This window comes from Rhineura floridana, chromosome 9 (genome assembly GCF_030035675.1).
Source record: "Rhineura floridana isolate rRhiFlo1 chromosome 9, rRhiFlo1.hap2, whole genome shotgun sequence".
In the NCBI taxonomy this organism is placed as follows: Eukaryota; Metazoa; Chordata; class Lepidosauria; order Squamata; family Rhineuridae; genus Rhineura; species Rhineura floridana.
This window is the reverse complement of record NC_084488.1, coordinates 56,543,142-56,570,847: the sequence shown is the minus strand read 5'-3', so window position 1 is coordinate 56,570,847 and position 27,706 is coordinate 56,543,142. Positions and strand designations below refer to the sequence as shown.

At 41.6% G+C, this 27,706-nt stretch overlaps 1 protein-coding gene across 1 annotated transcript in view; it reads right to left on the bottom strand.

Moving 5' to 3' along the window:
* The window catches only part of FSTL5 (follistatin like 5), a 591,837-nt gene that overhangs the window by 60,167 nt on the left and 503,964 nt on the right, over nt 1-27,706 (bottom strand). The window contains exons 11-12 of the mRNA XM_061583858.1: nt 13,774-13,892; nt 107-256 (exon numbers count right to left, since the gene is read on the bottom strand). Coding sequence (XP_061439842.1) covers nt 107-256; nt 13,774-13,892 — 269 coding nt within the window. The remainder of the gene's footprint in view (nt 1-106; nt 257-13,773; nt 13,893-27,706) is intronic.

Genomic DNA, 27,706 nt, shown 5'->3' with positions numbered 1-27,706 from the left:
CAGCATGTTAAGAGAAAGCATAAGCAATAGTCCTCAACCCAACATTTTCCTCTTTTCTATACAGTAGCAGAAAGAAAAGAGTACCTTACTTAGCAACAACACTTACTTGCACAACCTTTTGTGATTGCACATCAACAATCAGCACTCGGTCTAAGGTGGGCTGAGTTACATATATAAATTTGTCTTTTACATTAACAGCAGATGCCCAGACACACCGTTGGACTTCATCCCCTTCAGCTTTAGGGCAAACTTCATCCTAGAATTCAGAAGAAAGGAAGATTACAAATCACTCTAAGACTACTATCCTTCTAAAGGGTGTTCATAACTCTGCCACATTTCTGCATGACAACTGCAAAGGAAATAAGCTCAGATTCTGCCAGGATCCATTTCAGGAACTAACTGTGCCAGCTTCAATTTGTGAATTCAGTTTCAGGCAAGAGCATTCAGCCACCTCCCCCAATTTAGCTTGTCTCCTCAAGTCAATTGTCTAATGTTGGTTAAAATATATGCCTGTCTAGCATAATGGAGTATGTACTAGTTGTACAATCTCTAAAGTATTTATGATGTCATTTACACACAGATGCTATTAGATTTAGTCCCCGACAGATCCAGTTTTCTGTTTGACCCCCGCTCAAAGAAAAGAAAAGAAAAGGTGACAGGTAAAAAGATATCTATCTGAGACTCTGGAGAGCTGATGCTAGTTGGAATAGACAACATTGGGCTAAACAGACAAATTGTGTGACATGATATATAGTGACTTCCTATGTTCCAGGGATCAACATGATACTGTACATGGCATGCAATGCATTTTTTATAATCTTGCCGCTTTAATCTGTGGAACCCACGGCAGAGAATATCACACACCTGTGATAGTCCAGGAACAGCTCACCTAGTGGGTCAGAGCTGCAGCAATAGCCTCCTGGTAGCAGGCTGCTGCCACTTATCAAGATGGGGAGACAGTGGGGAGCTGTGCAGATGCACTGGTGGAAGCACCAGATTAATTCTGTTGGTATGTACATGCAGTCTTGACCTCACTGCCACCCAACCTTTCCTGGCAAGCAACAGTGCTGCTTCGAAAAGGCAATTGCTGTGGCTGTCCCACTGTTTGGGCGAGCCATTCCTGTGATATTCTACATCTCAGTAACTAATTTTATAGGTTGTAGACAGTTATTCAAAAAATTAAGGAAAAACATTACCAACAATAACATTATTTTAGATCAACTATGAGATCAAGCTAGAATGTATACACATTCCAAAATATATAGTCACCTTTGTGGCATTGCACAAGTGATACTAGGAATACTTTTTCATCATGCATGCATTACTTCTGAATTTTGTAAACATAGGAATGGAAAGCAGAAAGGAGCCATTTGACAGATGGGCTATTTTTAAGTTTTACATTGCAATTCCACTCTTCCATGTTGATGGCTAGGACAGATAAGGAATTGTACATAAACTCCTCTCCCCCGGCCTCTGTCACTGGAGAGGAAGCCACCAGTTGCGGAGAAAACCTGCAGTGGCAGAGACCCCAGCTGCACCCAGGTGGACAGAATGCTGCATTTCTCTCTGGCAGTAGGAAGCCAAAAACCCATGACGAGGTGTTTTCAGGCACAGCACCAGCAATTTTGGATCCACTCGATCCTAAATCCCAGAGATCCCCCAAAGACCTTCAGCGACAAAAAAGATGTCAGAACTGCCCACACACCTTCTGCCCTGGCCAGCATGAGCCAGCAGAACGGGATGGGATGTGAAAGTGGATTTGTCGCTCTGCTGGTTCCTGCTCCATAAATCAATGTTGATTTACAATTGTTATACAGAGAATAAGAAATCCCAAAACTGAACCATTTGTCTGTTGTGAAAGTACCTATGGTCTCTTCTGCATGCATCTAAGGACTCATATGCATACAGGGATATTATCTGGCAGTTCATGTGTGGACTGCAATGTCTTCTAATAGTTCAAAAGCATCATGTAGCCATAACAATGCAAAAACAAATGACCAACCGCCATGTATGAATAGATAGCATGCAAATATTCCAGAGTGCCATTTATCAGTAGATATGAAGTAAATCTACCACTACAACTAAATTAACTGTGTGCAAAGCATTCTAAGACTTCAAAGCAGGCTTGAAAAATCTTCATACTCTAGTTTTGAAAATCGCTTGGCTTAGAAATGTGTCACATGTGCCAAGATTTCTCTTCATCTTTTCTTCATCTTATTACTAGGGACAGCTCATCAAAACAAGATTTTAGCGTACATCTGATGCTTATTCCTGACCTAATTATCTTCTATTTGACACATCATAGCAGGATGCTGTACTCATACTTACGATGTGTCATAGGATGATGACTTCAAGTGAAGAATAAACAGCAAGCACTGATGAGCTGTTAAACAAATATCTTGTTTCCTTGTGGAGAGGATTCTTTGAAATGAAAAAGAGAGGGAAAAACCCACCTGCGACATGCAGAAGGATTGAATACTAGGAAGCACATTTTTAAGCACAAGATATAATTTATCTGAGCCTTTTGTGGCATCTGTGTTTGATGCTTTTGCTTTAGCACACAGTATAGGCACAGTCTCAATCTTCACATGTCAAAGTGAAATAGAAATCAATTTCTGAGCCCTGCTTAGACTGTATCTGCTTACAAAGAAGGTTAGCAGTCAGTACTTGTTGCTCTAAATGTCTTAAATATCAATGGAAGAGGTGTCTGTTAGAAAGCACTCTATAGTACTTTGGGACACACACACACAAAGATTTCCTCTTCACAAATGGTAGGCAAAAAAGCACTTACCAACATTGAAATTAAGGTTCAATTTCCTACTACTGTTGAATATAATTCAATTAGTGCTGTGCCAAAACTTGTCCTCCAGTTTCTCAGAGGTTTTCTTCTCCTGTGAAACAGCTTTTCATTTATCTGCCTCTTACTCACAGAATTTTAGAATTTCTTTATAATTTCAGTGAGTGTGGGATTGAGTTTACGTTATCATTCTAAATTGGCCATGGGTGCTATGTGTGTTTTTCTTTCTGTTTAACGTTTGTTTGTCCAGTGTTCCGCAGCATCCCCAGCTGTCTGTGCTTGCTGATATGAAAAAGCCCCATGGCGGTGTTACCTTGTAACATCTTCCTCACAAAAGCTGAAGTGTAGGAAGCTAGGAGGGTGGCTACTGAGCCTCTAAAACTAGCGTACTCAGTGGTTTTGTTTTTAAGGGAAGCTCTTCCTTTTGCCTTAAAAATAATCTTTCCACATTTATGTCTTTAAAAGTAAAAAAAAGAATTCACTTAAAAAACCAACCACAATGAATAGATGTCAGGTGCACACAGTAGGTAGCCTTCCCACCTTCTTCTGCTTACATGAAATCTCAGCTGAGAACATCATGGAGTTTATTTACAGGCACCCAGGAAGGTTGCAGAATGTAGACAACCGAAGAGATGATTTGTCCTTATGTTATAAGCTACTGGACTGAAAATTCTTCTTTGGACTCTTTCTGTGTATGAAAGTGCTGGAGCACATGCTTTTTATGCATAAGGTCCCTAGTTCAATCCTTGGCAATCTGGCATCTCCATGTAAAAGGACCAGGAAAAAGGCAATGGCCGAGACCTGGAGAGCCACAGCTAATCAGAGCAGGCAGTACTGGGCTAGACAGACAAATAGTGCAACCTGGTAAGAGACAGCTTTCTATGTTCCGAGGATGTATGCACAGAACAACAACGAAAGGTAGTATAGCTACTGCAGCCTGAAAACCACAAAAGCAAACACAGCTAGTGAGAGTGAAATTCAGGAGTCTGAGGAAACCTTGAGTCCTATGCTCCTGGAAGTGAGTGATGGCCCTGGACATTCTTAGGAGCTTCATTTACAGGAATATGGCTTGGAAATAGGCTTATCCTGCTTCAGGCAAGCTCTCCCTTTCCCAGTTTCCTCCTCACCCTTTTCACTTGCTTTTGTTTGTTTTGCTTTGGAGAGGAGGGGGGATGGCATGGAAAGCTGACACTTCTCCCATTTGTCCTCTGCCTTCCCCAGGTTTCTCAGCCCCCCCCAATTTAATTAGATATATTTATTGTTTCAAGGAAAGCTCCCCAATGTGGTTCACATCAAAATAAAAGAATACTTTAAAAAAATCACATTGACAAAGACATAATTAAGACTAAAAGAGAAATACTAAAACGTCCAAGTATTAAAAGAACAGCAGTTTAAAAAATGTTAGAGCATAGTAATGGGGAAATGATAGGGTTAGATTTTCAGTTGTCAATTGAACTGAAAGCTAAAGGCTAGACGTTATCCTACTTGGCTCTCTTTTTGCTTGTTCTTCAATAAATGCATGATTTGGGCCTTCAAGAGCAAGTAGATTCTACCTTTTCTAAAAGTAAGGATATTAATACAAAGAACCACACATATTAATTAACAGCAGCATTGAATAAGCTCCTTAATGGTCATTTTAAAAATCAATTAAAGTGGGGGTAATATATATCTCGTTAGGGGGGGAATTGACATATATGAGGTCACCACTGAAAACACCCTGTCTCTTGTACCCACCAATCTAATAGATCTAACTGTGTAAGCCCAAGAGCATTTATTTTTGATGTTAAAGTCTGGGCAAGCTGGTATGGGTACAGGTGGTCTTTGAAACAATGCAATCCCACCAGCACTTTAAATTCAGCCTGGAAACAAACAGGTAGCCAATGTATAACACCTACACCAACCACAGTGTATGTATTATATGCTCAAATCACTTAGCCCTACAAGCATCCAACTAGCTGAGCTCTGTATCAGCTGAAGTTTCTGAACTGTCTTCAAAGGGAGTCTTATGTAGAATGCGTCACAATAGCACCACAATAATTTTGATAGAACTAATGCATATATATCTGAGACAACTGTCTCTAGGCAGGATTATAGCTGTCAAAGCCACCTGTACCACCATGGACAGTACAAAGTCCAGGATAATGTCCATGATTTTTTAGGGGGAATACAACCCCATCGATAGCTGGATGCAAACCTTCATCCAGTTCACCAGGATTCCCAACCCACAGTACCTTCGTCTTATCTGGATCAAGTTTCAACTTGTTTGACCTCATCCATCCCAAAGCTACAGGAGTTTGTTGTTATTGTTGTAACATTCCCTTGAAAAGCCAAACAAATAAAAAATGAAGAAAATCCATTGATAAACTGGGGAGATAACCTATTACTACACTCAAACTTTAGTCACTGAAGATACATACCTCACTATAGCTTCAGCTGGGGCAAATGCTGGAAAACTGTATTGTGTGCATTATGTTGTTATTTGCATAAACTTCTGGCTTATGCTAAACCCCAAAATATTTTAATGCACATATATTCTTTTGCACATCAAAAAACCTTGCAGTTTAAGAAAGTACCTATAGCCAACAAATATTTCTATCAAACTTTAAAAAGCAGGGGAATTGGGCAGCTATAGTGAATGCACCAGGGGAGCAGGAGACCTGACCTCCTCTCTGATACATTGTACTTTTGGGATTTATCCCCATGCAATCATGGCTAGGATAGGTAAAACTGACCATGGGGGAGGAGGAGAGGGAGGGGAGAGTAGAGGAAGGGGGAAGAAGGGAGCAGAAAGGAGGGAGGAGGGGATTGGAAGGGGAGGGTGAGGGATGAAGGAAGGGGGAGGGAAGGGACAAAAGGGAGGTAATAGGAGGAGGGGATGGAGGGTTTGATCATTTGCTTGCTTATTGAGTTCAATGGGATTTACTCCGGGGAATCATGCTTGAAAATGAAATGGACTGCCTTCAAGTCAATTCCCACTCATGGTGACCCTATGAATAGGGTTTTCATGGTAAGCGATATTCAGAGGTGGTTTACCATTGCTTTCCTTTGAAGCTGAGAGGTAATGACTGTCTCAGTAAGCTCCATGGCTGTGTGGGGATTTGAACCTTAGTCTCCCATGTTGTATAGGTAAAACTGACCATGGGGGAGGAGGAGGATGGAAGGGGGAGGAGGAAGGGGGAGGAGGGGATTGGAAGGGAATGGGGGAGGGGATTGGAAGGGGATGGGGAGGGGATTGGAAGGGGATGGGGAGGGGAAGGGAGGAAAGGGGCAGGAGGGAGAGGGAGGGGATAGGACGGAGGAGGAGGGGAGGGCAGGTTTGGCCACCTGCATGCTTTTTGAGTTTAGTAGGATTTATTCCTGTACAATGATGCTTAGGATAGTGAAACTGACCTGGGGGAGGGGGAGGAAGGGGAGGAGGAGGGCAGGAAGAAGAGGGGGAGGGAGGGAGAAAGGGGGAGGAGAGGAGATTAGATGGGTGGGCACTGGGCAGAAGGGAAGCCCCTTTCCTTTCCAAAAGGAAAACACTGTGAACAGTATCATTCTTTTTCAGGGTTTCCCCAACTTTTATACTACAGCAGGCAAATGTGGCCTCCCACTGAAATTTAAACCAAAGCTTTCCCTGGCCACATCCACACCAGACCTTTATTTCTCTTTAGATAGTCATGGCTTCTCCCAAAGAGTCATGGGAAGTGTAGTTAGTGAAGGATGCTGAGAGTTGGTAGAAGGGGCCCTGTTGCCCTCACAGAGCTTCAGTCAGAGCAGCTGACTGTTAAACCAGTGTGGCCACTGGAGCTCTGTCAGGGGAATAGGAGTCTCCTCTCAGCACCCTTCACAAACTATACTTTCCAGAATTCTTTGAGGGAAGTCATGACTGTCTCAAGTGAAATCAAGGTCTGGTGTGGGTGTGGCCTCCTGATTAGCCAAGCCAAGCAGCTGTGAGTCTGGCTTTTAGAACACTGACAGTTGGTTCTTACTGAGCATACCCGATATTATCATTGAGTTCAATGCTAAAATTCTTAAATTAACTAAAAATCAGCCAGGCATTTTTTAAACTTTTAAACAGCATAAGATGAAGGTCAGAGTATGGGGCAAGGTCAGTAATAGGATAACAGGTATTCTGTGAACATGGCTGAGTTTTACTTTCAACAGATTATGAGAACTCTGAAAGAAAAAAGTCCAAAAGGAGTGTTTCCCCCCCTCTTATTACACTTGGAACTCTTGATTCTCTCTGACTGTTTTGTGTATCACCATGAAAATTTAGAGGGTCATTAAGCAAGTGTTTCTGAGTTCAGAACTATAAGTTTTGTAAGGTTTTGTTTTGAAATGAGCTTATGGGAAGCATCAGAATTGCATGGGGGGTATTTTTGCATTAACATTGCAGAATGCAAAAAATCCATGCTGACTATAGTATATAGTCACTCTCGTGGCTGTATAATATATCCATCACTATATGTTGACTTAGCTAAATGACACTTCCACTCCTAGCAAAGTTTTTTTTTCTTATTTACATTTAGCTATGAGACCCATTAATCTGACCGTGGCTGATGCCAGAAATAGTTTGATCGATGGCAATAGAATATAAAATAAAGTAGTTTCTGTTTTTTTAAAAAATGTTAAAAAAACAAATGATAAGGTTAAGCTTAACATTCTCTTTTTCACCATTAAGTATAAGGCCGCAATAAAAATTCCCCAGTGGACAGAAAATGGGATAGAACCATTTTCTCTTAAATATAGAAACAAATTCTGTTTTTAATTAAAAAGTGATTGATACACCTTTTTCCAGTTTAGGTTCTTCATAAGAGAAACATCTGATAATACCCAACAAAAATGTTAATTTATTTCACTGCTTTTTGACACTTTCTTAAGCAGAAAGTAATTTGGTCTAATTCAAACCAGTAGATGGGAAAAATCAAAATATTTTGTGTTTCTTGAGTGTTGTTTCTGAGATAAAAAGAGATCTACAGAGAAAATTGATTCACAAAATTCAGCTGGATGCAATTCTTTTGGTTTTTATTCGAGCTATCTGAAGTCAGTATAAAAGTTCCTAAATTCAATAGACCATGAGCCAATCCATATGTTATCAATTAGCTCAAATAACTTGTTACATGATTGATCTGCTTATGAAAGCATTATAACATTGAAAAAGGTGCAGCAGCCTCTGCTAGCAAGAAGCTTTGTATGTTTAGTTTCTAAATAATATGAAGTAGGTTAGGAAGAGAGAAAACAGAATTGGCCAAGGATATCCAGTAACCTTAGAAGCTGAGCAAAGACTGCTACTAATTTTTGAGATCTGCACCAACATGTTAACAACTGAACAAATGTTATATGCTTACTTACATATTTTCTCTTTTAAAAGTTTATGCTTCTGACTTAGTTCCGCAGAGCATCCCTATGCAGAACTGGAAATGAACAGCTAGGTTTCCAAATATGCTAAAACCTAATGTATAGTGTCTGGTTCCTACATCAATCAACAAGCCTTTGTAATACTCACATGTAAAGGTTAACCACAGTTTCGTGCTAAAGGAACGAGCCTCAGCAAGCCTTGGGCTTGCACACACTCTCCTCCCCTCCTCCACGGACACAAAATGGAAATGGAAATGGACACAACTGTGATAATATTGGAAGTTCCATTTCTGCTTTCAAAACAACCAGAATTCTTCTTGAACCCGATTTATGATCATGGCAGGTTAAAAAACCACTGTTTAAATTAACCGTCTTTGTAATGAGGAACTCTAGTTCAAAAGTAGAAGCAGATGCTTCTGCTGTCCTTGTGAAAAGAGGGGAAGGGGAGCTTAGTTCTAAGCAATATTTTAGCATTATGCCTGTAAAGGGCCAATAAGTTAGATCCAAAGGTGGGCTTCTGCACATAGAATGCACCTTCAACTCATAAAAAGGCTGTTTTACACTTTATGCTACAGCACTGCATGACAAAAGTGAAACGAATTCCAAATATGTTCTTCCACTTGTGCAACAGATTTCACAAAAGTACATGCAATTTCTTGCTGGTGTAGAACATGCTATTGGAGCACTGTACTTTATACTAACTCTTGTGTAAGCACTTGTCAAATATTGTCAGTAGTTCCTTTACTTGTGCTCACACAATTCTTTGGATCCAACCCAATGTTCTTAATAGGCAAGAATCTCTAGAGCAGGAGATGTCATAAACACACTGATCAACTGAATTTGTAAGAACGTGGACTCTAAATAGCCTGAGAGCAGTGAAAGGGTGAATGCTTTTCAGCACTTGCATCTGAGCAAACTACTTCAAAACACCATGCATCTAATGTACTATGTAGTAACAGATATTTAGCTCAAAACAGCTTGAAATCTGCACTCAGGAGCCAGACTATGCATCAGAAATATACATATTAAAATAATGCATAATTCAATCAGCTGGGAACATATTTTCCTTCCCCATGAACAGAATTCTACTGAGATTTTTTTTTAAAAAAAATAAAGCATAGTTGCCTGAAGGCATGTTGTATTCACAGCAATGAGTAGAAAATATTTTTCCCTTGCTATGTAATTCAAGTAATGAAGCAACAGCAGATTTATAGGCACTATGCAGGAAGGTGTAAAAATAAAATCCTAACCAGTAAAGTTGCATGACAAAAAAAGAATAAATGAGGGCTTATTTGCATGGAAATGTGCCTTCAAGTCGATCAAGACTTATGGCGACCCTATGAATAAGCAATATTCAGAGGTGGTTTATCATGGTGTAGTGGTTAAGGTGTTGGACTACAACCTGGGAGACCAGGATTCGAATCCCCACATAGGCATGAAGCTCACTGGGTGACCTTGGGCCAGTCACTGCCTCTCAGCCTCAGAGGGAGGCAATGGTAAACCACCTCTGAAAACCACTTACCATGAAAACCCTATTCATAGGGTCGCCATAAGTCAGAATCGACTTGAAGGCAGTACATTTACTTTTATTATTTGCATGACTGTTTTCCCATTGCAAGGAAACATTTGGCATACTACTTATGGTAGGTGTCTGAATGCCATCTGGTCAAGTTTATCCCTATTCAGGTGTTCAGTCTAAACATGCAAAGGGAAAGTAGGAACACATGGGTGAGCCCTGCTCCTTGATGGTCAATCAGTATTTCCACCCCTATGTTGGTAAGGCAGATTAATGCTGATCACACATTGGTTGGGGTGTATGTCTAGTGGGACATCAAGGGGGTGGGGCTCACCCAAATGTACTTACTTGTCCTGTTGTGCATTTAAATGGAATCCCTAAAGGGAGATTTCATCATGAATATTACTGCCATGTATCTGGAAGGTTTTTTTCTTCTTCTTCCTTTGATGTTATGGAGTCTATATGATCATCCCAGTCACATGAATGGGTTTCATGCCAATCTCAGCCAAGAGCTGACTGTCCTAAAGTAGGAAAGTGGCTTTGTGAATCATCCCTGGAGTGGCCACATGTAAATGCTCTTCTCAGTGATTCGAAGAGCCCTGATATAAGATAACAGTGCAAAAAAAAAAAAGCCCTCTACTGGAGTGTGGTCCCTAATAGCTTTTAATGAGATTCTTGGCCCAAAAAAGGTTCCCAACTCTGTTACAGAACAATCCAAACGTTTTCATTACCTACCATTTTTTTTCCAGTTGTTACTCATGGAATCCACACGTGGCTAAACTTAAAACAGAGAGGACTATTGTGGTATTTTGAAATTTTGGTAAATAATAGGAAAAAATGCAGATATGACCATTCTGAACATTTTGAAACTCAAATTTGTAACAATAATTTGGTGCAGATAAATGTTGATTTCATACTATAATGAGTCTGAATTGCATATAGTATAATTTACTCCTAGGTATGCCTAGATATATCCGTTCATTATTCTTACTGTACAAACAGTGGTCTTCTTAGTATTTATGAGATCTTATCAAGATTTTTTTAATTACTGGCATCTATCTGCTGGAGGCAAGATTACAAAAATGTGCTGCTTGGGACAGTATAATACTATTGGTGGTGACACAAATTAGACCCTGGTTTACTGGGGGAGAGATTTGGCTTTTCCCCCAGTTCTGTTTCCTCCAATGTAACCAGGAGGCTGCAAGGATGGAATCTGAAGTTAGTCTCCAAGATGTTTTTAATTCAAAATGATATGGCATCTCCTAGAAAAATCTAGGGATACTCCCTTTTTTAATATTATACTGGTTAGGCCAAACCAATGCTATCTTCCATAAAGGGCAGATTTGGGAAGATCCCATATGTTAGCCTTGCATCTGTTAGATGATAATAACCTATTCATTTAGTTTTTCACTATCACAAAGTGTGAGCAGAAAATATCTCCTACGTATACTGGAGAACTGTGGCCATTGGACCACCTTTCAAAAAACACATGTTTACAGTAACATTGATGCAACTTTTAAGGTTGCCATTTTTATTCATGATTGGATCCACGGTCCTGTAAGTGGAATTCAACTTAAGAATGCTCCCACCAGAGAAAGGGAGAGAAATTTTTACTGATTCCTCCTTCCTCTTGTAGCCCCCTCAAGGAGAGTGTGCAAGGTTGCATGGGCAGGCATAGAAGGCTGCATGAGAAAGGAGTAAACCACAAAAATAGTTAAGTCCCTTCCTTTGGTAGGAGCCTCCAGTGAATCTCTCCCCCGGTTAACAGAAGGAAGCCTTCCGTTTGAGGATGGAACACTCTGAATCCAACTTTCAAGCTTTAGTCCTCACTTAAAAAGAGGGGCTGTAAAAAAAAGGACTAAAAGTTTTCCATTACTTGTGTTGGAAAAAAGCTATATTAAACATAATGCATAAATTGGATAAAAATATATATTTGAAATTTCTGTCAAATATTGTATATCTTGATCCAAAGGTTTTCCTGGCTACTGCAAAATATGCTGATCTCGATAAAAATGATTAAGATTTGCTCATTCTTACATGACCAAGCCTTAGGTGTCCTTCTGATATATATTTTTTTAACTTCATGAATGGAAGCAATGTGGGAAAAATACTACAAAACCCATGCCACAATGTGACCATGAGAGAAACACAGATGGTAAAAACACACACACACAAAAACCAGGGTCCTTTCACTGAAGTGAGAATCTGATATTGAAGGAATGGCATAGCAAAGATCAAATCAGGCAGAGGATTTTCTAAAGTAAAATGGAATAACAATACAGTTCTAGGTATGTATTTTGCACACACCTACACATTTGCTTGCTTTGTGAACAAAAGCTTTTTCTCTCCTAAAATTTCTCTCTGCTATCAGGAAGAGGCTTTAAAGATGAAAAAGAAACAGAATATATTTTACATTACATCTACTTCTTTTCACTGTTCATCACTCAACTTACCATTAATTCTTAAATGCTACATAGGATACTTTTACATTTCAGGCTGTTCTCATTTTCACTTTCAGCTGGTAAAATTCTCAGATACTTCTGAAATAATCAGGTTTTAAATTAGCTATCCATAAGAAAGATAGTCTTTGACTTATTTTTAGTGATGTTGAACTAATTTTAGTTTAGCAGCACAAATCAAAGCTTGATTAGCTACTGAAAGTATAATTATGTGCACTAAAATTTTGTCTTGCTGTTGTGTACTGCATATATATGTATATTTTTTTTTACCTTTGGCAATGATCGTTACAGAAGCAAATCCCGCCAAAGAGTTTTGTTTTGTTTTGAATGAATTTTAGAACAGTAGGAATGTTGGAGGGGAGCATGAAGGAAAATCCAGAGTGGGAATGTAGGTAATCCACAGGTTTGGGGTTTTTTTATGGATGCCATGTATAGTATCAAGTGAACGCTACAGGGATGGCTGTATTAGTCTGTTGTAGGAAACTCCAGTTGAACCTTAAACACTAACAAAGTTACTGTGGCACAAGATTTTATGGATGAAGGCCCACTTATTCAGATTCATTATCCACTACCAATAGTTGTCAGGTGTGTGCATGTATGTATATATGTATTTATACATCTATCTATCCATCCAACCATTGTTATCTACCCTCCCCCCAGCTATTTAATCTTCATTCACAGGCACACATACATGGGTGCAGAGAATTAAAGTTTGTAAAAAAGTGGATCTCAAAGGCAATCAGAGAACCTGTCACTTTCTTACTCAGAATCCAAATATATCCAATATAAGATCAGAGTGACCTATTAATCACTTGTTGATTAACCATCTTGTAGTAAATTGTGAGAACAATTCGTTATCACTACAATTTGTGATAACAATGAAAACTTCCTGTTTCAGGCTGCAGGGATTATAGGTGTTCTCTCTCTCTCTCTCATACACACATGCAAAATGGCAGATTTCAGTATGGCTACCAGAGTGTTCAGAGTAGGATTCTTTGCCAGAGCTACAGTTGGGAAAACATTGGCCAGTGAAGGAGAAGCTGATGAACTCCCAGCTTCCCTCTCTCCTCTCTCTTTTTCCTTTTGTATCATATTTTTAGATATATGTTAATGTCTGTATCATGTTTAGAAAAAGCCTAGGTGTTTAATAATAACACAAATATTAATACTGAATCCAGGTTCCATTTTTATAAAGACTAAACTAGAGATGCTTTTGGATCCACTAAGTCAGAAAAGCTCTTCTGCTCATGGAAGGATTACTTCTGACTGAACTGGAAAGCACCACATGAGCAAAGTGATCACAAAGTTTATACTTTGCATGAGCTCATTCCCAAGACCTTTCTATGGTCAACTACAGTTTAGTTGCTACCATCTGCATCTTCCTTATTTGTTATGGCTCTCAACCCAACTAGTGTCATATTGCACTGAGACAAGTCTTCTGCAAGTGCTTGAGCAAGAGTCTATGGAATAGCACTCATATTTTCTCCTTCAGCTCATGGTTCTTTGGAGCCAACAAACCATGATCTTCTATTGGAGTGGAGGCCCATTGGCAGAATAGAGCAGGAGACTTTTGTCATTAGTTGCTTCATCAGAATGTAGACCATTTCCAATATCAAGCATGAGGGAAAAACAGTAACTAAGTGTTTCAGAATACTTGCCTGAAATCCAAGAAGCTTTTCACTAGGCTTAATATGTCTCTGGAATTCACACTCTACTGGTTGTATCACTTTGATTCCATCTTCATAAAATACATAGAACATATTCCCAATTCCCAGACCTTAGGAACAAAAACACGTTTAAAATTACAAAATTAAACCACCCAGGAAAAAAATTCTTATATCAGAGTCTTGACTGTTTTGTGGCCAGATACCAATTTGTTCACGTGCATAAAATTAATTAAACTAATCCTATGGGATTTTTAACTATTGTAGACTTGAAATGAAACTTTAATGTGATACAAGATTTCACATAAGAACTCCCATGACAAGCAAATTGACTTTACAAATTCCAGTCTGGAAGCATACACCATGCTTTGAAAATACCTGTGACAAAACAGAATGTAAGGAATTTATTATTAGGTTAGGATCAAATAGAAATAATACATTCTTTACATTTTCTCATTGTGCCATTTGTGAGGGCAGGAAGAGGTGAAGTAGAGTTTCATTATAGAATTCTGGAGTGTTTGGGTTTCTATTTTTTTTTTTAGTGTATCATATGCAAATTTATTTTATGGTTTTTACCCAATGTGGCTTTGCCTTAGCAACGTGTGCTTCTGCTTATTCCCCTGTCCCTTCAAAAAAGCTGCTTCTGAATGTTGAGCAATCTGCTGGAAAAGATTGGGATGTGGTTCAGTGGGCAAGTGGATCAGTGAAAACAGAGTATTCTGGCTTGTGTGATTAGAAGTGTTTGGATATGACTCTTTATTTTCTAGCACTACAGAGAAAGCATTTTGTTGCACAAATGTTCATGGAACCCTGCATTATATCTGTCATTGTACTGCACAGAAAACAGCATCATTCTTTTAAGTTGGATACAGGACTAGAAGCAAGGCAATCACTTCCTGCATGGTTTGCCTCCCTTTTTTATCCCCAGGTTATTTTGTCTAAATGATCCAGTGTTTCCCATTTCCTACAGATGGCTAGGGATGAAATCTTTTTAACATGGTGTTGGAATTGCTAGTGAGTGCTTCTCAGTTCAAATACAAGGTTTGTCATGGGATCTTATTGAGATAACGCATGTTACATGGTATAAAATGGTGACAGGGAGAAGTACTAGGTTGTACAGGGAGAAGTACTGGGTTGTTTTAGAGAGAGAAATGTTCAGTTTCTCACAGCCACTTGGATGCAAACTCAGTTCGTTGAACTGGCAGGCAGCAAAACCTAAAGAAATGCATCTATCTCAATGCATTTCTACGGTCATTCAGAAATTCAATTTTTTCTTATGCAGATGAAGATGGAATGAAGGGTGGGGAAGACATTCAACAGAATCTGACCCACATCAGTTAATTTCCATGGCCGTTAAGAAACTCAGCTGACTGACCCAGGAGACAGCCATGCCTTTTTGGAGGAACAAAGCAATTCCTTATTGTGGTCATCTAGAATAGCCAGCCTACTCTTTCTGTCTAGAATCTTTCTAGCTCAAAAATCGAACAACAAAAAACAAAAGCACTAAAATACAACAAAAATAATATATTGCAGATAAAACACAGCAAATCATAAAAAAGGAGAGAAACCAGCAAAGAGGGAGATAAAAAAGGCCAAAGGCCTTCCTAAACACATTAATGTCTTCAGCAAGTGGCAAGCCTTTTCATAGCTTTATTCTGACCCTTATAGATCAAGGTGCAGCACTTTGACCCATTCCAATGCATTTCAGTAGCTATTCAGAAATGCAATGCATTCCTATGGGCATTCAGAAGAAACAAGTATATTTCAATGGGCTTTCTCTGATACTGGTATGCCTCAAATCCTGCACTGAATGTAAAGAGCCACTTTAGACAAATGTATGTCTAAACAACGTAAGCAGCTTCTCTGTATTTGACAGCAGCTTGATTGCAGAAATCAGCAAGTCAATCTTTTGACAGCATGGCACATTGTCACCTAATGCCTGCAGATGCACTTGAAGACACAGGAGCAGGTGCCGGTAGACAGTTGGCAACTCTATTTCTGCCTTGCTAAGAAATGCAATGAATAAAATATGACATTTAGAAATTTCAAACCTCTCCAATTAAGTTAAGAACATGCAAACAATGCTTACAATAAAACATTCTAATTTTGTTGCAAAGGTTCTGTCTAGTATATGAATTCCATCTGTTGATTTTTCTATCTCTAATCCTACTTGTCATCTTTCACCTTATTTCTGGCATAGGATCAAAAAGCTCACTTACTGTTTTGCTACGCTCATTCACACTTAAATATGACTGTTGATTCTTAAAATGATATAGGGTTGCATCCAACATTAGTCACGCTCAGAGTAGACCCAATGAAAGTAACGGGTCTACTCTGAGTAGAAGTCAGAGACAACCCATAGAATTATGACTTGATTTTTTTCTGAACCATTTTTGAACCCCTATAGAAAACAGTTTGTTAATCATCACTTCATTTTCAGATGTGTGCAAATGTTTTTTTAAAAAAACCTGGATAATTTAAATGTTAACACTCATTTTTGTTTGGTGTAATAACTGAGGAATTATAACATTTGTACATTTTCCTTAATTCAGGGTGAAACTAGAAGTGACAGTGACTGACTAAACTAAATTGCACAAAATCCCAATAAAGCACAGGAAGCAGGGAGAAGATTTAAGCAGCAACATGGGCAGGCTGAACCTTTCCATTGAAAGTTCGTAATTACCTATTTGGAAAATAAATTTGTGCAGCATATAATGCTCAGATGTACAGTATTATGAACTGAGAGGTGGTTGCTGGGTCTAAACAGGACTCTTCCTTCTGCCCCCACTTGCAGTTGGATGTTAGTTTTAAGGGGTAGAGGTGTTAAGATCGGGTTACGATGGTCCAAGACTGACCAAAGGCATAAGGGTAGGACTGTGACTTTGTTCCCTTCCCCAGCACCAGACATCTGCCTGGTGTGTGCATTACAATGATTTCTGGAGGCCAGGGGCTCGAGCCCAGGTTATTTGTTTATTCATGAGGGGGGTCTCCCCTCACGAAGCTTCAGTTTTGAGCACTTACTAAGCTAGCACTGCAGGGCTTCGGGGTAGACCCTTCAGGCTTTGGGACCCACTCTTTTAGGAACAGAGCTGCTTCCACAGCAGCAGGTCTTGGGTTTTTGCAGGTAAGGGTGCGGGCCATTGGAAGGTGGAAATCGGGGGCGTATAAGAGTTATATTCGCCCTTTGGGAGAGTCCGGAGTTCTGGAAGCCTGTTTGAAATTATTTTGTTTTGGCAGGTTGCTGGACGGGGACAGAGCGGATGCGCATCCTAATTTGCGGCCATAGCATGTTCTTCTGGGTGGGCCATAGGGCTGCAAAGTCCCGTTGTGGTTCTCAGCTGGGTCTCAGTCAGTGGGCTCTGGTTCAGTGGCTTGGCGGGTGAGGGATGTGTTGGCATGGCCTCCTACCCATGTTGTTCCAGCAAGGTTTGGTGTGGACAGTTCCGCATATTGTGGTCATTCACCTGGGTGGGAATGACCTTGGTTTGCTTAAGGGCAAAGCCCTTAGTACACAATCATGTGAGGACATGCAGTTTGTGAGGCAGCAGTGGCCTATGGTGTGTCTGATTTAGTCAGACATTCTACCACTTTGGGTCTGGCATTGTTTGGGGGACCTGAGTGGGATAGATACAGCACGTAAATAGGTCAACCGGTAAATTTGGTTGGCTATTCTGGCACACGGAGGGTGGGCTTTACATCACCCCCATATTCAGCATTCTAGGGTTGAGGCTTCATAGGGCCAATGGGGTTGACTTGTAGGATGCAGGTACTGACATTTTTTTAGAAGATCTGAAGAGGTGTCTGTGAGAGGTGCTTCTCGGCAGTGGGGTAAAGGGAGACTAAATAGAGATTTGTCCCCCTTTGGTGGTGGTAAAGTGTGGGAAGGGAAGTAGGTAAGGACAGCCCTTAGGCACCTTTGGAGGTGATTTGTGGCTCCAGAGGCCTGTCTATCAGGGCTTTACGGCCCAAGGGCAGGATATGGGCTACTTTTGGGACCAACTTACCTCATCCACCCAGAGTTGAAGGGCCCTGGGGGGATGATTTGGGAAGGCCCTCCAGCTCACCTACATGGTGTGGCAGGGGAAAGCAGAATGGCTTGCCCTTGCCCCAGCAGGGGCTGGTCACCCGAGAGCTGTAGTGCAAACACTTGCTTATAGACAGGTCCCACACTTAGGTTCCCCTCTGCAGGATAGTGTAAGGGGTTTATTATAGTTTAATAAAGTGGCCCCTTGTTTAACCCAGCTTGCTGTGTCTGTGTCTTATTACAACCCTTGGCCGCAAGTTGAACTGTAAGAAGCACCCTGTTGAAGAAACACACTTTACCCTTGATACAATCACACTGAGAATCTGGCTTTAAAAAAACAATAAGCTGGCATTTATGAAAGGAAATATATGTTTGATAAGAACAATAACTTGTTCTAGCTACCTAAGGTGGAAATGCAACAAAGCATGCTTATTCTTGCATCTCAACAGAAGAGAGATCTAAAGGTCTCCTCTCCAAGGGAGGAGTGGAAGAGTAAGAGTAAGTGGAGTGGAAGAGAGAAAGTAGGAAATGAGGTCAACAACCCTATGAGTATCAGTCTAGCACTGGAAGGTAGATCAACACGGGTTAGAAGGGAAAGAACAGTCTAGGAAGCATGGAAGTTCCTCTTTCTGTCTACTCTTACTCATGCAGACACATCAACCTTCAGTGTAAGCTGAGTTGCACCCCAGCACTTACAACGTAAATTATGCTAGCTTCCTATAATTTGTATTGCTCTGTTAAAAGCCTGTGCCAAGATTGCAAGCTGTAAGATAACTCTCTGAAAGCCAGCTCGTAAATAAATACCAAGGTGATTCTGAAATGAATTGATTTATGAAAGAGAACTTGGTTAAGAGAAGGTTTCCGTTTCCCTCTCATGCTTGATCGTGCTGTGTGTTTAAGCTGCCCTTCTGTTCTGTTGAGATTCAGAAGTGGCCTGATCCTAATACAGCGATCCAAAGGAATTTTGTGTGAGTGGACTGGAAATCTGCTTGTGCAAGGTAGTCCCACTGAATTCTTCCAATTTCCCAATCCAGCTACAGTCCCTTGGGCCCTGCCCCATGGTGTTCAAGAAGGTCCCTTGACTTTTAGTAGTGGCTTTTGCTGGGAGCAGGACACTGTAGTGGGGCAGGAGTCAGGAAAGCCCCATTGGTGAAAGTGGAGTTCTGCTTTTTCTTCTCTGGATTCAACCCAATGTGCTCTGTTCCTCTGTTTAGAAAATAACCTGTTAATGGATTTATTTTAGAAAATAAGAATTATCTGATCATTTTGGGCTAATTTGGGTGGAAAGGTGGGACATAAATTTAATAAATAACTAAAATGTATACTCCTTACTGTAATCTTATATATCACAAGCAGTAAGTTCTAGTAAAAGCCAGTGAGCTCTCCAACTTTTCCTTTCCCACACTCAAACTTTCCAGGTTTTAAACTCTGAAGCTTTGCCTCACCAAGTAGTCAGATAACAACATTCCTCTGTTATTCTGGGAGATTCGCTAGATAGCACTCTTGGCAAAATAAGTATGATTCACATCATTGGGTCAATATTCTGACTGAAGTTAAGATGATTGGCTGAATGATTTATGACAGCAACAGGACAAGTTAAAGGCAGAGTCCCCATAGGGAGTTTTAGATGTAACTCAGATATGCCCATAAGCCCTTTAGAAACAAGGGCTGTCCTTAGGTACAAACAGTGAAAGAAAAGAACAAACTTTAGATATTACAACCAAGTATTTCCCTATCCCACAAAACAAAAACCTAAATAATGATTACAGGTTCTTTCATTATTGACAATGACATGCTACCTAAGAGAATCAAATGTAAAGAACAATTTGTGAAAATGAGAATGAATAATTAAAATATAATTGTTATAACTATTGCCTAACTAGAAATTTAATATGTACATGAAACAAGTAAATTACTACAAGATGGGGAAAAATTGATATTAGTACCTTCCTCTCTCCACAGTATGTTTGCAACTGCAGCATGTAAGAAGGAAAGAACAGAAGACACAAAATGAGTATGAAAATCACATGCAATGACACATCAGTTTCTAAAATTATGAATATGATGTAAGTTTGATTCACGTGCATCACCCATCCAACACACATCATTTTATTCAGATTGTTTAAGTTGACTCCTCCACATATACTTACTTGCTATTTATTACTGGCATTTGCATCTTTCAGTGAAGAGTGTATTATCTAATGTGAACAACAGCTTTTTTAAAATAAAAAAGTGCAAGTATAGACAATAGGGATACTTCAGCCATTCTACTTATTATGCTAATATGTTTAGAATGAACAATGGATTTGAAAAAGGAACATTTCATTGTATCTCAAGAGGTGAAACATTAAAAAAAATCTATGAGTGGGGCATTGAAATAACACTTCAGAACTGTTCTGCTCTTTGAAGCTAATGGGTTGTTTCTTAGTGGCTCCAACAGGCAAAGCTGAAGGAAATACTTTTCTGTAGCAAAACAAAAGAGACTTTCTAGTATATTTACATGAAATTATTATTGAGATTTGAAGTCCAGTTCAAGGAGTTTGGGTTTCAACATTTACAACAGCAAAACAAAATAAAATAGACCCCCAAGCCCTAATTATCCAACCTATATCACCTTTTACATATTTTAGAAGCATAGCTAAGCAGATTCAGATACAATAATGAAATAAATTGACAAACAGATATAATCCATTTAAGATGCAAGATCAACGTTCTGAAGATATTTCAAAAACAGAGAACTCACGGGAGAAGGAAACATCAAAGAATTCAATATTATACAATATGCTAATATTTTTCTTTATAATGTTCAGAACAAGCAGAAAATTAACACTTATTTTGTCTCTGCCATGCACAGCCATCTTATTCCCTCTGTCAAAAATCCAAAAGCTTTCCAGAGTTACTTCTGGATCATTGGGCTGGCAAGCTTAAGACAAAATCCTTCTATTATGTATTGGTAATCGCATGACCAAATTGATACACATTCAACCACTCAAGTTTACTGTCAGAGAAAATGACAGCATGTACATTCTTGGCATCAAAAGTTATATTTGCATTTATGTTGGGGGTTACTTTCCATCACATACTTGTTCTCATATGGCCCTTGACAAGTCTAGATTTTGTATTATTCAGTGTATCAAAGATACACCTTTTAAAAAACAACTTTCATTAGCCAAAAAGACCTGCTTGTCTTTGTCATTTGGCATTTACCCTACTTCTGTTATCTTTCAAGTCAAATATTTACCAAACTTAAAGGCATTCTCTCTTGCACATTTTTTTAATGGGACACCTTCAGCACTTTTGGATGGAGCTGGGGGCGCTACTGGGATGGGTTATATCTGTGAGAATGTCTGCTGGATCCATTTTACTTCTGCAAACGGACGAGTCCTTCCATTCACAGAATGGCAGGTTTGAATCCAAGTCAAATATAATTAATACTATGTGTTTTACCTAAGGAAACCATCAAGTGCTACACTGCTCATGAATTCCTGAAATATACCCTGCTAGTAAGTATGGCTAAAATTTCTTTTCTCTGAAAACTCTGTAGACAGGATTTTAATCTCAAGGCAAGAAGTATGGAGCAATAACCCCTGAGATAAAAACTGCTAAATTTTGTATAAATAAACCCTTGGCAATCTACAAATGCTTTATGGGCTTTGGAAGCAAAGTTGACCCCAAAGGTGTTTTTTTTTTTTAAACCCTCTTTGAGATGTAGGGATGGAAGAGGAATCTGCTTCAATCAAACTCACTCACAGGTTCTGCCACTGTTCAACATTCACCTTGTGTGAAGACTGGATGCCTTTCTCATAAACGTCAACAGTTTTAATTGATACCAATTTTTTTTTTAAAAAAAGATTGGGAAACTTCATGGCATCATTAATGAAATGAGGTCAGTTTTAATATTAACTTTATTAAGTTATGTTAACTTCTCTGGGTGTCTGTCACATAGTCACTTTGGCAAATCAATGAAATGGCAAAAGAAGAATGTTGTTTAAAAGTCTGATTTATTTATTTATTGCATTTGTATACCGCCCCATAGCCGAAGCTCTCTGGGCGGTTTACAACAATTAAAAACATTAAAAACAAATATACAAATTTAAAAACACATTTTTTAAAAAGCAATTTAAAAACACATGCTAAAATGCCTGGGAGAACAGGAAAGTCTTGACCTGGCGCTGAAAAGATAACAGTGTTGGTGCCAGGTGCACCATGATGCCTGAAGCAAAAGAGTCTGAGCACACAGAATGAGATGTGTGGGGGGGGTGGGGGTGGGGGTCAAGCGATCACATAACTGGAATGAGAGAAGCTGAAGTATCAAAGTTAATGAAACGTTCATCTGTGCTAGTGGATTGCATTCAGCCTCAGTATAGATTTCTTGAGGTTTTAAGAATTATCACTATTAAATGCTTAATGCCAACATAGGATTTTAACATAGGATTACAATTCTGGTTAGCAGACAAGCCTACTTTTCCAGAATGGCTAACATGGCAATACTGTTTATGTTTACTCAGAAGTAATCCCCACTGTGTTCAATTGCACTTATTCCCAGGTAAGTCTACATAGGATTGCAGTCTAAATTGCTTTTTTTATTCTACTGGCCATCACCACATTAGATGACTGTTCACAACACAAGAACAATTGTTTTTTTACATTTTGGGGGATGAACTCCTGTTCTAGATAATGTTTATTTATGATATAATAAATTCAAATCAATGTATAATATGGAACCATAGCTGTTGTTGGATACGGCAGTATAAATGCACACGCAACCATGAGGTTCAAAGTATGACCTTGTGATGATTAAAAAAGTGAAGTGTGTCATGCTACCCCACAGGGTTGTTGTGAATGATGTGTTGTAGCTAGCTTGAGGACTAGTGAGTGTGTTACCCAATCACAGTCTGATGCATGAGGAATTTATTCACATTTTAAGAGTCAGGTCAGAAGTACACAGTGAATGGGTTGCAATCCAAGCACTGAAGAATGTATTTAAGAAAAACAGAAAAACCACTATGGAAGTCCCATTCCACTCGCCTGAGTGCAGCCTGGGTGGGCGGGGCACAGGTGTGGCCAGGGGGTGAAGCCCTGGTCACCATTGAAGGCAAGGGCAGCGGTTACGTGTCGCACACAAAGTACACACACAACATGCTGTGTCTGGGGCAGGGCATAAGGACCTATTTAAGCCCATGCCACCCTGTAGTCCTCCTCTTGGTGTGTGACGGTTCAGAGAGGAGGAGGAGCACTGCAAGACAGGAGTAGTAGCAGTGGCCAGTTTGTTTGGCCACACAAGGTGTGCTTTCACACTGCACTTTATTCCATTATTCTGACAAAGTCTTACCTGGTAATTTGCACATTATATTTGATCTTTCACGCGACGCACAAGCTAGCTCCAGAATTGTAGTGGAATGTAGTGCAAGATTACCACAAATTTCCATGATAAATGATACCAGAAATAATCAGTTAGCTAGGCTGGGAACCCAGAAGAAAGCTGGAGTTTTTTGCTTAGCTGCAGCTGCTCACATGACAAGCAGCCCAGCATGCAGTGTGTTTCTGCCCTTTAGTCAAACAGGTTTGTTTGTTTTTTGCCTGATGAACGTTGTACGGGTATTCCGGCATCGGTGCAGATAGCAGCAGCATTTCCCACACATAGCCGTCTTGATACAACTAAAACAATTTAAAAAGTCAGATCCTAAAGGGAGAGGGCTTGCATGGCGATGGGACGAGATCTTAGACCTCCAACACAGTGGGGAACAGTGGGCATGGGTGAGGGATGAAAACAAGCCGTGTGAAAGACCGTTGCGCAAAATGCTGGTATATCGGCTGAAAAAGCTGCTGTTCCTTAACTCAAGAGGTACTGCAGTGTGAAAGGGATTTTAGAAATCAGGACAGAAGTGCTATCTTTTTAATCTGTTAAACTAACACAATCAGCCCCATGTGTGAAAGCAACCATGGACAGCGCCATTTTGTAAGGCGCTGAGGGCGGAAGTTCAGTGAAGGCAGGGAGTGGGCCACATTTTACTGCTGGGGCAGGCCTGGTAATCTTTCAGCCCCTTCCCTTAGGCTTCCATCAGGCAGTGAGGCCATGGGCATGGGCGGGGAGGAACAGACAGCAGCGGATGGTGGAGCCATGGGAGAGGCGGCCATTTTGCAAGCCACATTTTGGACTGTGGCAGACTGCAGCATTGGTGGTGTTCACCCTCCAGGGGGATCTTGGACTGACCTTCTAGGCCTCCTTTGGGGATCACTGCCTGGGTGCTGCGGGGGTCGAGGCAGCTGACTTTCAGGCCTTACTTTGGGGTTTGTGACTGGGCCTACAAGGGAGGAGCGGCAGTCATTTTGTTGGCGCTCATGGTGGCACCATTTTGTGTAGCATGGCAGTGCGGGCCCTTCAGCCTTTGTTTTCCATATGTCGTGATCCAGGCCTGGTGGTTGGGTGGCCTAGCATCCACCATTTAAATTTTGGCCAGGCCTTTTGGGCCTTTTCAATTGCTCCCACCTACTTGCTATTAGGACTTTGAATTGCTCCCTACCCCCCAGGCCTTGCTTGGATGCGGGTGGGGGCTTTGTTCCTTCATTAGGCCTGTTACGGGGCTAGGCATTGAGGCCTGTGGATAGACAGCCCTAGGCTATTGTTTTATTTACTGTTTGTTGTCAGTTCCTACTTTGCTTCCTGATCTGGTGACATGCCCCCTAAGAAAAGGAGAGGGAGGTGAAGGAAAAAGGTAAGGCCCTCAGGCCCCCTCCCAAGCATCCACTCCGGTGACATTGGATGAAGACGTGGCACCTCTCTTGGCTGCTATTTTAGCCAGCTTGGATGCCTTAGAACAGTGATGGGCCTGCTCAGCTGGGCAGAACATGATGCATCCAGTGACTCCAGCTGAGACTTCGGCTGGGCCTACAACTCCAATGGAGATATTGGCTAGGCCTAAGCATGCTAAGGCTGGATCAAGGGGGGGTATGAGTGCTAATCAGAAAAGTGTTAATCAGAGTGCAGTTGCTTTAATTCTAGCCTGGCTGGATGCTCTGGAGGCAGGCCCTAGCTCGGCCCCGCCGGCAGCATCTGTGAGGAAGGTGGCAGCGTCTGCACCTGAAGGAGAGTCGGCGGTGTCTCTGGTGACTGATGAGTCCGTATTGCCCACTCAGTGTAGTGGGTGGCCAGGTTGGGGAATGTCACCTTGGGGGCCATGGGCTCCAGGACAGAGTTGGCCAGTTTTGGCTCCCTGTTGGCTCCCTGCGCAGTCAACAGCTTCTGCTTCTGGCAGTGTGCAACCAAGTTTGGCAGCCCCTTGGGGCTGGTGAGGGGGCCACAGAGGCAGTAGCTGCAGCCGCAACTGTGGATCAGTCCACAGCTTCAGCAGCAGCTGAAGGAACAGCTGGGCAGTCCTCCCCAGCAGCATTTACAGCAGCAACGGAGGACCAGTTGGATTCAATTGCTGCGGGTGCCATCCCCTTTGGGGAAATGTCAGCCACACTGGGCTTCCAGCAACAAAGGGAAAATTCGGCGTGGGGAGTAGATGGACTTGTTTTCCCTCCTTTATCGGGAAACACCAAAGAAGGATAAGGAAAAAGGGAAGGACAGGGATCAGGATAGGCCTAGGCGTAAGAAGGTGGAGCGGACATGGGCTAACTGGTTGCCGGCCTACCTGAGTTATGCAGGGGTCATCATAGAGAAACAGCCACAAAGGGGACTGCTGCTTTTAAAATATTTGGATATGGTGTACAGGGGTTACACTGAGTTTGCTAGCCTGGCCTGGCTATCTTATGATGAGGTGTTTTGTATACGGGTGGCATTTGATAAAGCCTTGCCATGGGGGCAAGAAGGAGCCAGACTTATTGCTGAAGTTTATGGCAGTGGCCTGGGCTATAACTGGAGATAGGAGCGACAGTGGGCATTTATTCAGCAGGCAGTTGACTGCTACCTTTACCCGCTTGAGCACAGGGCAGAGGGTTCAACACCAGCTGCTATGCTGGGAATTTAGCTCCCAGGGCTTCTATGCCTGCAATCCCTGCTGTTTCAGGCATGAGTGCTCAATATGTGGTGCCTCGCACTCATGCGCCAACTGCCCTCAGGACAGGCCATTTAGAGGTGGAAGCAGCCCTCACCAGGACCTGCTGAAGGAAAAGGGTCCCTCCTCGGTTAAGTTGGAGGTTTTGCAGACCCTACTTGCTGGTTACCTGGCAGCTGAGGAGACACATTTTTTTATTGCAGGGTTTTTCTTTTGGCTTTTGGATCCCTTACAGTGGACCATGGTCTGCCTTCAGGGTCCGCAACCTTAAATCTGTGCTGGGCATGGAGGTGATTATTCAGGGGAAGATTGATAAGTAGGTGCAGGTAGGAAGGGTTCTTGGCCCCTTCCCCTCACCCCCTACATCAACGCTCAGTATGTCCCCCCCTTGGCATAGTTCTGTAAAAGGCAGCTGGGGAATTTCACCTGAATTACCACCTGTCATACCCGTGAGATCAGTCAGTGAATGACTTCATTCTGGATAGTCTGTGCACAGTACGTTACACATCATTTGACACACGGTGAGCATGGTGCGCACCTGCAGGAGACACACCCTTATGGGCAAGTGTGACATCAAGTCTACTTTTCATCTCCTGCATGTGCATCCAGTGGATTTTGAGCTGCTGGGTTTTGCCTTTTTAGGCCAATTCTATGTGGATAGAGCATTACCTAAGGGTTGCTACATTTCTTTTGCAGTATTTGAGCACTTCAGCTCCTTTTTGGAGTGGGCAGTCAGGAGACAGGCAGGCTTGGATATCATGGTGCACTACCTGGATGACTTCCTGTTTGCGGGTTGGGTGGGTTGGGTCAATGCCAGCACCTGATGTCACAATTTTATGGACTGGCTGGGGACCTGGGAGTTCCCTCAACTACAGGAAAGACGGAGGGTCCAGCCCATTTTAACCTTCTGGGTATCAAAATTGACTGTGGGGCTCAGTGCTGCAGGCTGCCCAGAGTAAAGCTCAACCTTTTGCACATCAAGATTAGGGAGGTTTCTGGGGCCAGGAAGGTTTCCCTTTCTGCCCTACAGGAGCTGGAAGGGCATTTGAACTTCGCGTGCAGGGTTATTGCACCAGGCTGTGCATTTTAAAGGCGGGTTTACAATACCATGGTGGGGCTTTCATGGCCCTACCACAGGTTCAGGGTGATGGCGGCATTACACGCCGACCTGGCTGTGTGGTCCTCTTTCCTACAAGATTTCAATGGGGTATCCTTTTGGAGGCAGGACCGGCTCCTGGAGGCAGAGCTGCAAATTCACTCTGATGCATTGGGGGCTTTTGGATTTGGTGTGGTTTTGGAGTCTTCCTGGTGTAATGGGTGCTGGCCGCAGACCTGGGTTCAAGAGGGGTTAACCAGGGATTTAACCTTTCTAGAATTATTTCCGATTGTTGTGGTGGTCTATTTGTGGGCAGAGAGGCTGCAGAACTCTAAAGTCCATTTTTGGTGTGATAACATGGCCACTGCCCAGGTTCTCAACTCCCTTACATCCAGGAACCCTAGGGTTATGGGCCTTGTCTGGGCCTTTGTTCTTCAGTGCCTACGTTTTAATGTTCTTTTTTGGGCATGGCATGTACCAGGCATTGACAATTGTGTTGCTAATGCTCTGTCATGGAATCAGGTTTCGACAGCTGGCGCAGCTGGCCAGGGCTCAGCTGGGTGCCATGCCCCCATGTTTTGGGAGATTGGAGAGCAGAGTTGGAGAGGGCCATAAGCCTATCCATTGCCCCCAGCACGCTTGCCAGCTATCAGACAGCAGGTAGGGAGCTCCAGGAGTTCAGGGCCAGCAGGGGCTACACGTCAGGGTGGCCTATTCTGCTGAGTCACCTGCTGGAATTCCTGGTGGAAGGCAGGAGGAAGGGCCACTTGGTCAGGACACTGTGAGGTAAGCTGGTGGGGCTTTCCT